Here is a 13177-nt window from a genome sequence, read left to right as displayed (position 1 = left end):
AAGTAAGACAAACTCGCCTGTCTTATTTGATTATGAAATTAGTAATATTGAAAACCAATTTAAAAATTTAGATTTACAAATAAATAAGATTAGAGGAGATCATGTTCATAGCTTTTCGGCTAGGGATTCTGAACATCATGTTTCTATTATTCGTAATTGGTACTTCATCATATATGCAATTCTAAGAAAGAGAATATATAGTATGATCTGTTTTTTCACCAGATGTATTATATAAATAGAATATTGATAGATTATTCGAGTATGAAATATTAAATCATTTCTAGGAAATGATTATGGTACTGATCATCAAGTAGTTCATATTATTGTTACAGGTTTTACTGGCCAATTAAAAGGCTGGTGGGATCATTATCTTTCACATGAACAAAGAATAAAAATATTAACCCAATATAAACATGATGAAAATATGCAAATCATTAAAACAGAAGATGGTCGACCATCGGAAGATGCTATTAATACGTTAATATTTGTATTAACCAAGCATTTTGTCAGTGATCCTATTCAATTTAAAGAAAGAACTAGGGATTTTTCAATTAATTTAAGATGTCCTCAATTATCTGATTTTTGTTGGTATAAAAATATATTTCTAACTAAAATTATGATCAGAAATGATTGTCAACAACCATACTGGAAGACAAAGTTTATATCTGGACTTTCATATTACTTTGCTCAAAATGTACGAGAATCATTAGTAAAACCAAATGATGCTATTGATTTTATTAATCTCACATATGGTGATATAATAACTAATTTTAATAGAACTTGTTTAATTATATGTAATGATCTAAGATTAAAAAAGCAAATGAATAAGGAAAAAAAAATTGCTAAAAAAGAATTAGGTACCTTTTATGAACAATTTGGCTATATTCTATTATTGGCTCCTTCAAGAAAACACAAAATGGGAAAAATAATTTATAAGAATTATTTTAACAAAAAATTAAAATATAAAAGGCCTTATAAAAAGATAAAAGATAAAAAAATATAATAAACCAATAAAAAATATAAAAAATATAATAAAAAAGAAAAACAGATTGTTTGTTATAAATGTGGAAAAACTGGACATTACAAGTCAAATTGTAAGGTCAAATAACAGATTAATGAATTAGATATACCTGAAACATAAAAAAAAAAAAAAATTATTAAATATCTTTATAATACATTCAAGTGAAGAAGAGGAAAACTCTTCAGAAGGAGAATAAATCTATCAATTAAAAGAATCAAACTTTTCAGAGCAATCTTCAATAGTGAATCAGAAGAAGATGAGGTACATGTTTGTAATTGCCTAGATAAGAATAATTGTATTTGAAATAAAACCATTAATGTACCATCAAAACATGAAGATATTATATTAGAATTAATTGATAAAATTAAGGATCCACAAGAAATAAAAGATTATTTGGTAAAATTAAAAGATACTTTTACTAATCAAACTACTTCAGTAACCATTTTAGCACCTTATAATTTTTCAGAAAAGTAAGTAGATTTAAAATAGAAAAACAAAAAGTTACATTACAAGATCTACAACAAAGAATTAATGAAATAAAGCAAGATGTTAGAAATTTGAAAGCTTCTAATCTTAGATTAGAAATTTCAAATGAACAATTATTACAAGAAATTATATTATTAAAAATAGATAAAAACATAAATACTCCTGATAAAGAACAAGGAGAATATTCAACAATAGTTATTAAAGACGAAACAGATAATTTTATTAATATCTTAAATAAGACAAATTTTCAGAAATGGTATATTGAAGTAACAGTCTCCATAAACTAAGAATTTTCTTTTACTACAATTGTCTTATTAGACACAAGAGCAGATTTAAATTGTATATTATAGCGATTAATACTTTCCAATTATTTTGAAAAAAATAAAAGAGACATTATGCCAGGCTAATGGAAAAAAATTAAACATAAATTGTAAATTATCTAATGCACATATTTGTAATAATGGAGTTTGCTTTAAAATAACATTTATTTTAGTAAAAAATATTATCACCAAAATAATATTGGGAAATCTATTTCTTACCTTACTTTATCATTTCTCTGTAACAGAAGAAGGAATTTCTACTAAAAATTGAGTATTAATAGTTACTGTGTTAGTGCCTATAAAAAGAGAGTCTGCAAACAAAGGAAGGCATTCAAAAAGTTTTGATTTGAAGCCTTTCCCTTATCTCAGTCCTTACTTTCAAAATAGTCTCTCTGTAACACTTCCAAAGTTCCTCAATGTATTTTGCTTCCAAACCTTTTGAGAATTAATTTCATTGTAAGTATTACATTTTTAATAAAGTTAAGTTTATCAATTACGATTTCTATCTTTTATAATTCATGCATATGATCAGTTATACCGCCTGTCTATATTGTATCATGCATATGACTGGTTATACCGTCATGTATTATATTATAAATTAAATATATCTAATATATATATCACCAGGGAAATGTTATTGGTATCAGAGTCATTGGCTATTAATATTGGTATTTATTTATTGTTGTTGTGACATCTATTGTTTTTATGGGATATTATTTTGTATATTATTTAATTTTATAATGAATTATTATAATAAACATATACTAATGTATAATAAACTAATGTAATAACTTGTAATACTAATGTATAAAGACTAATTGTGATACTAATGTATAATAACAATTTTTTTTATTATACTAATTAAATAAATCTTTTTGTTTCCTATTTAACGTATCCATTTGTAATACTAATATATAATAATATTTAATGCTAATGTAATGTACAAACACTAATCTATAAATTTATAATAACATGTAAGACTATTATACTAATAAAGACTATACTAATATATAATACTAGTTATTATATTTTAGCTATTAATAGGAATGAGTTAGACACTTGTTGTAGTAAAAGTATAATGAGTTGATAACATGTAATTAGACGCTATTTATAAAAACCATAGTAAAAGTTTATAGACTATAATATGTAATTAATCACTATAGTATAAGTCTATAGATTACAACATGTAATACTATAGTATAATAATATGTAATTTTCAATAATCAATACTATAGTACAAGTATAAATACTAACAATGGGTAAGTGATAAAAGTCTCCTCTCTGGTCTAAGCTTGCTTTGAACCAGTGGTGGTGAATCAGTTCTTAAGCATCTTTGCTCAGTCAAGATCTAAAATGGCACAAGAGGGGAGTATCAGGTTGGATGTTTTGGAGGCACATTGGAGGAAACTCAGCTTGACAGAGGAAGAAGAGGCGGTGCTGGAAGTGGATAGCAATGTGGGGGAGGAAATTCTCCGTAAAGGGGGAGAGAAGTCTTATTGGTAGGGTTTGCTCAGAGAGAGTAGTGGGGAAGGCACTCATTAGCAACAAAATGTAAAAAATATGGCGGATTAGTAAACGAGCCATATTCAAATAAGTTAACCGTAATGTATTTATTATTACATCCGAAACTAACGTGGATATGTACAGAATCCTGGAGGCAAGCCATGGACGTTCGAAAATGCTTTGTTTATGCTTTTGCCTTACGATGGGACCAAGTGCCCAAGAAAGATCAGTTTCGATAGGGAGGTTTTCTGGATGCAAATACAAGACCTACTGTTAGGGTGTATGACTGAGGATTGGGGATATCAAATAGGAGGTTTAGTGGGGTGTGTTATAGAAGTGGATGCCAAGGAGGATGGCATTGGATGGGGAAGTTGTCTTTGAGTTAAGGTGGAGTTGTTACTCTATAAAGTCATAGCTAGAGGCCGTTTTATAAGCTACCAAGGAACAAAGCATTGGTTTCACTTCCGTTACGAGAAGCTCCAAAGATTTGTTTCCAGTGTGGATGGTTCCTTCACGGTGATCAAGGTTGCCAGTCGAACTGGGAGGGTAAAGGAGATGAAACAGCTTCGGGGCTACAATTCGGGCCTTGGTTGTGTGCAGAAGGGACCAAGAGAAGGTAGTCATCTTCGTCCAGAAATGGTAGAGGTGAGAGTGGGAAGGAAGCAGGAAAAGAGAACGGATTGATGGAGGTGGAAACCTCTGCTACTAACTTAGTCGAAGGGCTACAGGGGAAGGAGGCAGAAATAGGCAAACATGGCATCACCCCTACCCTGGTTCAGAACCCTAGATTCGTACAATGCAATGACACCTTAGTTGCGGGGGGAAAGGACCTTAGAGGGACTAGACGCGGTGTGGGGAACTGCCACTTTACCTGAAATGGGGGAGACACAACTGCAGATTTGCAGAAAAGTTGTCCTTGCGACGGCAAATCTAGAGGGAACTGAGGTTGATGGGCTGGAAATTGTTCGGGAAACACATTTTCTAAATGGGCCTGGGTCAGGGAATGGGCCCTATAAACACTGGTCTAGCTTGGACCTAATCAAAGAGGGGTCTGTTTGGAGAGTTGGAGATGGTACTAACATAAAAATTTAGAAGAATAAATGGCTTCCCAACCCAGTGACCTACTAGATTCAAACACACATAAGTACTCTTGATCCTGTGGCCAGAGTTGACACATTGATGGAGGAAGACAATTGTGAATGGAAGAAAGACTTGGGGAAGGCAGTTTTTATTGAAAATGAGGCAAAGATTATCTATTCCCTACCAATTAGTAAGAGAAGAGCCAGTGATAGGTTGATATGAATAGGTTCAAGAAAAAGGGGGATTTACTGTAAAACGTGCCTATTATATGGAGATAGAGAAGCTGCATAGAATGACAGGAGAAGCCTCGACAAGGGGAGGAGATAATGGGGTATGGAAAGAAGTTTGGCAGCTAGAGGTCCCAGGCAAGGTTAAAATGTTCATTTGGAAGTGTCTCAATAATATTATTCCCATGAAATCTTAATAGGAAGAACATTATTGAGAATAACATATGCACAATCTGTTTAAGGGAAAGTGAGACAACAATTCATGTTCTGTGGGAATGCCCTGCTGCAGCAGATGTGTGGGGTGGAGAGAACAACTTGCTCAATAAATGGAAGAGGCAATTCTTTGACTTCCAATTCCTGTGGAATAAAATGAGACTAAAGCTGAGCAAGGAGATCGTGGAGTTGGTATCAATAATGTTCTATCAGATATGGGTAAGGAGAAATGCCTTCATTTTTCAGAATCAGTTTTCAAAACCGAAGTCCATTGGTATAAGGGCTCGAGCTGATTTATCATATTTTAAAGAAAACAACAAGGATAGGTCCAAGTGTGCTGCAGGGACTCAAGGGAGAACTCCAATTTCAAGATGGGAACCCCCTGCATGGCCATATCTCAAAGCTAATTTTGATGCAGCTTTCGACAAAGAGAAAGGGAGTATGGGAGGGGGTGTGGTGATTAGAGATTCAGATGGTAGTGTACAAACAGTTTTGACAACCTATAAAGACCATATCTCATTAGCTCTCCAAGCCAAAAGTAATGCCCTCCTCAGAGCTATGGAATTGTGTTATGAACTTGGTTTTAACCAAGTCTGTTTTGAAGGGGATGCTAAGACTGTTGTTGATGCAGTGAACTCCAATAGTGTAGATAACTCATGGTTGGGTCAATTGACAGGGGATATGCATCAAATGATGAAGCACAACCAAGCATGGCGCCTCAATTCTGTTTACAGATCAGCAAGCAAAGCTGCCTACACGACAGCAAAAACTTGCTATTAGAAATGTTAAGAAAACCATCTGGTTAGAGGATGGTCCTTTGGAGGTTTTGAACATAGTCCAGGGGGACTCATTCATGTATGATGTAATCGATTCCTGATCAATGAAAATCATTTCTTCAAAAAAAAAAAGAGTATAAATACTAACAATTGTATTTAAACCCTATAGTACAAGTGTATTTATAATAATGTATAATAACATTAAATACTTATAGTACATATTGTCTTAATAACATTATAGATTTATAGTGTACATGTAATACCAATGTATAATAACATTAGTATAGTAATTATATTTAAATTTTAGTCAATATAGTACAAGTCAATTTAAATAATAATTTTCATTAATCAATACTAACAATTAAATTGAGTGATGGAAAAAATTATAAAAATCATAAATTGAATGATAAGTTGATAACATATAATTAGACACTATAATATGATAAAATGTTAAAAGTATAATATGAATCTATGATAAGTGATAACAGATAATTAATAATAATAAATAATACTAACAATTATAAAAACCATAAATAAAAAAACTTAGGGTTAAAAATCTAAAACAAAGATTAAGATTAAAATTAAATTTAGTGTTTTATAAAATAGGGTTTAGTTTAGGATTTAAGAGAAAAAATGTCCAAAAATAAGAAAAAAATTGGGTTTAAAACTCAATATGGCAAAAAATGCAAGCAGGCCAGCCTAAAAGGTGAAACCCTGCCCAAATTTAGCAAAAATGACGCCGTTTTTCCATTCAAAACGACGTCGTTTTGGTTAGATTGTATGAGGCTTTATTCTTCCCTAACAAATGGCATCATTTTGTTAAGGAAAACAACGTTATTTTGACCAAATATCATCTGGATTTTGGGGGGGGGGGGGGGGGGGGGGGGGCATTGTGTGGGGGGCCTTCTGAGTGAAAAAGATCTAGCTACAGAGACCCCAAGCCTCTTAGGCGACAACCCAAAGAGGGCTTGATGCCTAGACCAGGAGATTGCGTATCGAGCCCACGACCATAAGCCAAGAATCCTGCCTCGGGACTCGGTGACGTACCGAGCCCTGCCATAAGGTACAGAGCAGACTACCACTGCTGGATGCAGGTGTCTGGGCGTGTCCGATTGTGGGCACGTCAGGCACGAGACACATCACATTCAATGTGTGTCAAGGAACCCAACACGCAACGACGTGCTGCCGGTGGTACGTAGAATGGCTCGACCACATCCTGACACCCTGCCATGACAGGATGGTGGCAGCAGGTCTCACCGAGCACGACCTGACACCCCACAATCTCCTTCTGTAGTCTGGGCCACGTCCTGACGCATTGTCAAGGCAGGAGGGAGTGGTAGCAGGTCTGAACAGGTACGACCTGACACACCACTATCTCCCTCGACAGTCGAGTCCAAAATAGGTTTAAATAATAGCCATCCCTTCCACGGGAAAGCTCTCTCTGAAATTTTTACTATTCTTCCAGTTTACTCAGCTCTCTTTTCATCACTCAAGTATTCTCTACTGAATTTGGCATCAGAGTGACCCCAGATGTCACTAGAGTCTCTTCCCTCTCTTAGTTGCAAGTCCCATGAGCTTGGTAGCTGTGGAGCTGCTTGGGTTGCGAAACCCGACATCAACAATGGCGTCGTTTGTGAGATTTTTTCCATAAAAACATGTATTTTGCATGCTAGCAGCGACACGGTCCCAAGCTACTCGAAGGGAGGAAAACCAAAGCAAAGAAATGGAAGCAAGGCTCACTGGAATGGAGGAGACGATAAAAAGCTTATGGAGGAAACTGGGACGCTCTGCCAGGAGAGCACGACGCTCAGGTAGACCAACGAAGAGCTAGTTGGAGAAGCCAGGATCGGCTCTTCCATTCGGCAAGTTAGGCAATTGCCTAAGGCCCCTAGTGGAAGAGGGCCCACTAGAAAAAATTAAGTAGAATTGTTTAAATAGAAAAAATATATAATTAAAAAACTTAATTAAATCAATGAGAATATCAAAAGTATCAAATAAATATTATGTCATTATTAGTTTTGAAAGTATCCCACATAATAATTATTTCAGGTACTCTCATTCTAAGAATAGATTTTTTTTTTTTTGTCATTATTAGTTTAAGATATAATGTAAAAATTATAAATAGTAAAATCTAATTTTCGAGTGTCCACAATTTTTTTGTATAATCCTTTGTAGAGGCAAGGACCCACTTTTCCCAAATGTGTAGGTTATTTATATAACTTTATTGATAATAATGATTATAATTGCTTCTATGGCTCATTTGGATACTAAGAATATATCATGATATCTATGAAGAATAATGAAATAGTTTGTGAATAGTAATAAAATAGTTTGAGTTTAGGTATTTTATTAGATTTTGAGAAATGAGAGAGAAAAATTAGAATTTGAGAACATCTAAGAATAGTTGAGAACAATCATGTTCCCAAGGGCTCCAAGAGTTTGAAACATGTCTTGTAAAACTAGATTTGATAAAATCCTCTCTAAGGCTTCGTTTGGTTGTTGAACTCAGCTGAGTTTAGTCTAATTTTAAGTTAAGTCTATCATTCAAACACCCAACTCTCAAATTACTAAACTCATCTCAACTCAAAACCTCTTTATACGTGGGAACTACAACCTTTTTCAACTTAACACATCTTTATACGCGGGACCTACAACCTTTTTCAAATTTTCATAAAAAGTACTAAACTCATTTTAACATCCAAACACACTTTAAACACAGTTTAGATGGACCATACATAAACTCCCTCTACTACTCAAATTACTACTATTAATAAAGAACTATACTCAGCTCAACATCCAAACGCAGCCTAAATCGAAAGTTTTCTAAAAAAGATTAAGTCGGTTATTAGTTGAAAATGTGGTATAAAATCTTAATCAGTAATTTTACTTTGCAAAACAATAAAAATTATTTTTAAATAAAAATATAATGTAAAATTTAAAATATTCATTCTATAAAAAATATTTATATATTTAATTTTGCTTTCAAAAAAAGTCTTAATCAAAATTTTAGCCTTAGGCCCCCCAACCTATTGAGCCGGCCCAAGGAAGAGAACCTAGTGGCAATGAACATGGGGACTCACGAAGAGTCCCTACGAATACCGCAACAGAAGAGGAAAGGCGCAAGATGCACCTCGAACTCCGAGAGCTCGGGGACAAATATGCAGAAATGGCTAAGTGAATGGGCACGCCATCCACCGTAGACCAGCTACTTGTCAGCACCGACCTCCCATACAGTACAGGAGTTATAGTGGTACCACACCCGCCCAAGTTTAAGGTACCCCAAATGGAAGTGTACGACGGGTCCAACGACCCCTTGGAGTACATGGAGATGTTCAAGGCCCATATGACCTTGCACGGCTTTTTGGGAGAGATTGCCTGCTGAGCCTTCCCACTAACACTGAAAGGAGCCGCCTGGGCCTGGTTCAGGTCTCTGTCGACTGGGACCATAGAAAGCGTCGACGAGCTGGCTAGCCTCTTCATGATGCAGTTCATGGCAAGCCATTAGAGGAGGCACCTGACTTCTTACCTCCTTACAGTTAAACAGTGAGAGGGTGAAAGTCTGAAGTCATATCTCTCACGGTTCAATCTGGAATGCATGACCATCGACGACCAAGATGAGAAGATCACCTTGGCAACCCTTCTGGGGCGATTCTGGCCTAGGAATCCATTTATGGATGAGATAGCGCGGAAGACCCCCACTACATTGGGGGAGTTTATGGACCGATCAGATGGATTCATCAACACAGAAGACATCCTCAAGGCTCTAACGGCCTCACGACAGTTCAAGATGGAGCAAGCAGACTGGAATGTGGCTGGACAATGGGGAGGTCACCATCGGATATGAAGAGAATGGGGGAAGCACCGACCCAGCTGAGTGAGATGCCGCACGCTCATGCAAGTTCGGCAGTAGAGGGAGACTAGCAACTGAGCCCGCGAAGAGAGTCGCCTTGAGACAGAGAAGGTCACCAGTACTGCGAGTACCACATGATCAACAGACACAACACCAGGGACTGCTATGCCTTGAAAAGAAAAAGAGTGGAAGACCAATGGAACCAGAGGCGCTAGTCGGAGGACCAGGAAGACTGACATGGAGGGGGCCGTTGAGGTCCCTAGCAGGGTGTGAGCCTAGGAAGGCAGGGAGCAAGGAACGAAGCTCAGAGGAGCCTCCCGATGGAATACATACCAATCGGAGGAATTTGCATAATCACTGGAGGATATGCAGGAGGGGGGTCACTTCGTCTGCCCATAGGGCACGCTATGAAGAGGTGTTCACCACAGGTGAATACTTTTAGGACACCACGACATCCTGGGAGCGCCACAATAACCTTTGGTGAAAAGGATGAAGAGGGCATCCTCCACCTGCACGATGACGCGTTGGTAGTAATGATGCAAGTTGCAAACTTTACAACTCGAAGAATCCAAATCGACAGTGGTAGTTCGGTAGACATCCTATTCTGGAAAGCCTTTGTCAGGATGAGAATCAGTCCAGACCGACTGCGCCACGCCCCTATGCCTCTCAAGGGTTTCACAGGTGACATTGTTCAACCAATAAGGGTCATCACCCTATTCGTTCTGGTAGGGAAGGCACCCAAGACCGCTGCAACCATGACTGATTTCTCGGTTGTCAAAGCCCCATGCTCATACAATGTAATTCTGGGATGCCCTACCCTGAATAACTTGAGGGCGATGACGTCCATCTACCACCTCAAAATGAAGTTCCCTACCAACCTGGGGGTGGGTGAAGTTCGTGGAGAGCAGGTCCTGGCTCGGGAGTGTTACGCTCAAGAGCTAAGGCACGAGGCCAAAGTAGTTGCAGCCATGGAAAGAGCTGAAGAGACATATGGGCCGGGTTCACCACCGACCCTAACTGAATGCGATGAAGAAGTCTGCAACGAGCAAGCCCTTCGGCAGGCTGAACCCAATGAGCCATTAGAGCTGGTTTTAGTCGACCGACAGAGATTGAAGTGCACGGTCTGGGTCGAGACTAAGCTGGACCAGGAGTTGAGAAAGGCATTAAAATGTCTTCTTATCGAACACCAAGACGTATTTGCTTGGAGCCACGAGGATATGTCCTGGATAGACAACTCCATCATTGAGCACCGCCTCTATGTTGACCCTAAAGCTCAGAAAGTCAAGCATAAATGGCAGAGCTTTAGTGCTGAGAAGTACATGGTGATAGCTGAGGAAGTGGACCGTCTCCTAGCAGCATGGTTCATCCGGGAAGTTCACTACCCGGAAGGGCTCTCCAACGTGGTCTTGGTGAAGAAGGCCAACGGAAAGTGGCAGATGTGTGTTGACTTCACCGACCTGAATAAAGCTTGCCAGAAGGACAGCTTTCCATTGCCATGCGTCAACCTAATTGTGGATTCAAAGGCAGGACATCCCCTCCTCAGCTTCATGGACGCCTATTCTGGATAAAACCAGATCAGGATGAGTCCGGACGATGAAGAGAAGACCGCGTTCATCACGAATTAAGGGCTCTAATGCTATAAAGCAATGTCGTTCGGCCTCAAGAATGCCTAGGCCACCTACCAACGGCTGGTCAACTGGATGTTCAAAGAGCAGATCGGCCGGCATATGGAAGTGTATGTAGATGACCTGCTAGTAAAGAGCAAGGAGCCTAGGCAGCATCTAGTAGATCTTCAAGAAACCTTCTTGGTCCTTCGTTGATACCAAATGAAGTTCAACCCATTGAAGTGCACATTCGGGGTAGAGTTAAGAAAATTCCTAAGGTTTATGGTCACCAAGAGGGGGATCGAGATGAACCTAGAAAGGGTAGAGGTAGTGATGGGGATGCCCTCCCCTCGCAACCTTCATGAAGTCCAAAGGTTGGTCGGCTTGGTGGCAGCCCTGAGCCGCTTCATCGTTGATCAACCAACCGGTGTCTCCCATTCTTCCAAGTTCTGAGGAAGGCCCAAGGTTGGGATGCAACCTGCGAAGAGGCCTTTGTCGACCTGAAGAAGTACCTGAGCCACCCCCAGCTGCTGAGCCAAATGAAACCAGGAGAGAATCTGACTGTATACTTAGTCATGTCTCTGCACGCCATGTCAGCGGTGCTAGTACAAGAAACGGAGGAAGGACAACAACCCATCTACTTCACAAGTCGAGCCTTCTACGATGTCGAAACTAGGTATCCGCGAACTGAGATGTTGGTGTTCGCCCTGGTTGTCACTGCAAGAAGATTGAGGCCATACTTCCAGGCCCACCCGATGAAAAGTACTCATTGACCTTCCCTTCAAGAAAGTCTTGTAGAAACCAGATACCTTGGGACGCCTCGCTAAGTGAGCGATCGAGCTCAACGAATTCGACATGGAGTCTTGCCCCACGCCACGATCAAAGGACAGATATTGGTGGACTTTGTTGCAGAGTTCATGAGCTTCCTGGAGGAAGTCCCAATTGCACCCCTAGGAAAACCTTGGCAGGTCTACGTAGACGGCTTATCCCGCCAGGCTGGCAGGAGTGTGTGGGTGCATATAGCAACCGAACGGGGGGAGGAGCACAACTATGCAGTCAAGCTTGCCTTCAAAGTAACCAACAATGAGGCGAGTATGAAGCGCTCTTGACTGGGATGTCGGTCACTCAGTTGTTAGGAGCAGAGGAGGTAGAAGTGAGGGCTGACTCCTAAGTGGTTGTCAGCCAGGGGTTGGGTTAGTTCGCCAAGAAAGGAGAAAGGCTGAAGATGTACCTCCAGACAGTCTGTAATGAACGTGACTGCTTCTACTATTTCCACATTCAACAGGTCTCAAGAGGAGAGAATCAGAAGGCGGACCGGCTGGCTAAGGCCGCATCCGGGCAGGAAGAACTCTCACTCCTGAAACACACCATAGTCAGAATAGTAGACACCCCATCCATCGCGGGTGAGGTGTCCTTCACCACCATAGCGTCCCTCAAATGGGCAGCAGATATAAGGAATTTCACGCAGGAGGGCAAACTACCGGACAACCCGAAAGAAGCGTGAAAGGTCAGAAACAGGGCAGCTTGGTTCACCCTATTGGAAGGGATCCTGTACAAGAGAGGTTTCTCAGTGCCACTCCTGAGATGCCTCTCACCCGACAAAGCGTAGTATGTGCTGGTGGAAATCCAAGAAAGAGTTTGCGGAAGCCACCTGGGTGGAAGAGCACTGGCTGCAAGGGTAACCTAAGCCGGGTACTACTGGCCTCGCTCCCTCAAGGACGCAGAGGATTTTGCAAAGAAATGCCCAAAGTGTCAAGAGCATGGGATGGTGTTGCACTGCCCATTGAAGGAGCTAACATCGATCATGGCCCCCTGGCCTTTCGCCTATTGGGGTCTGGACCTCATCGACCCATTCCCAATAGCCCGGGGAGGGGCCAAGTTTGTAGTGTTGCGGTCGACTACTTCATGAAGTGGGTCGAAGCGAAGGCCCTCGCAAGCATCACCTCCCGAACTATCACGAAGTTCCTGTGGAAGTCAGTAGTTTGCCAGTTCAGCATACCTCAGAGCTTCATCTCGAACAACGAAAGACAGTTTGACTGCACACATTACCTGGAATGGTGCGTAGAGCTTGGAATTAACGTGAAGTACTCCTCGCTG

At 39.6% G+C, this 13177-nt stretch overlaps 1 protein-coding gene across 1 annotated transcript; it reads left to right on the top strand.

Moving 5' to 3' along the window:
• Nucleotides 1-4206: 4206 nt before the first annotated feature.
• On the top strand, nucleotides 4207-5630 carry LOC121246689. The gene is made up of 2 exons (XM_041144926.1): nucleotides 4207-4379; nucleotides 4880-5630. The coding sequence occupies exons 1-2, from the start codon at nucleotides 4207-4209 to the stop codon at nucleotides 5628-5630; spliced, it is 924 nt and encodes a 307-aa protein (XP_041000860.1).
• Nucleotides 5631-13177: the final 7547 nt, after the last annotated feature.

This window comes from Juglans microcarpa x Juglans regia, chromosome 1D, assembly GCF_004785595.1.
Source record: "Juglans microcarpa x Juglans regia isolate MS1-56 chromosome 1D, Jm3101_v1.0, whole genome shotgun sequence".
Lineage (NCBI taxonomy): Eukaryota > Viridiplantae > Streptophyta > Magnoliopsida > Fagales > Juglandaceae > Juglans > Juglans microcarpa x Juglans regia.
This window is presented reverse-complemented; position numbering and strand designations above follow the sequence as displayed.

Excerpts from the sequence above, each read along its gene's own strand:
- LOC121246689 (XM_041144926.1), top strand. The coding sequence starts at position 4,207 with ATGGGGGAGACACAACTGCAGATTTGCAGAAAAGTTGTCCTTGCGACG. Across the intron at positions 4,380-4,879 it reads TTGGACCTAATCAAAGAGGG|GGAAAGTGAGACAACAATTC; the intron begins GTCTGTTTGGAG and ends AATCTGTTTAAG.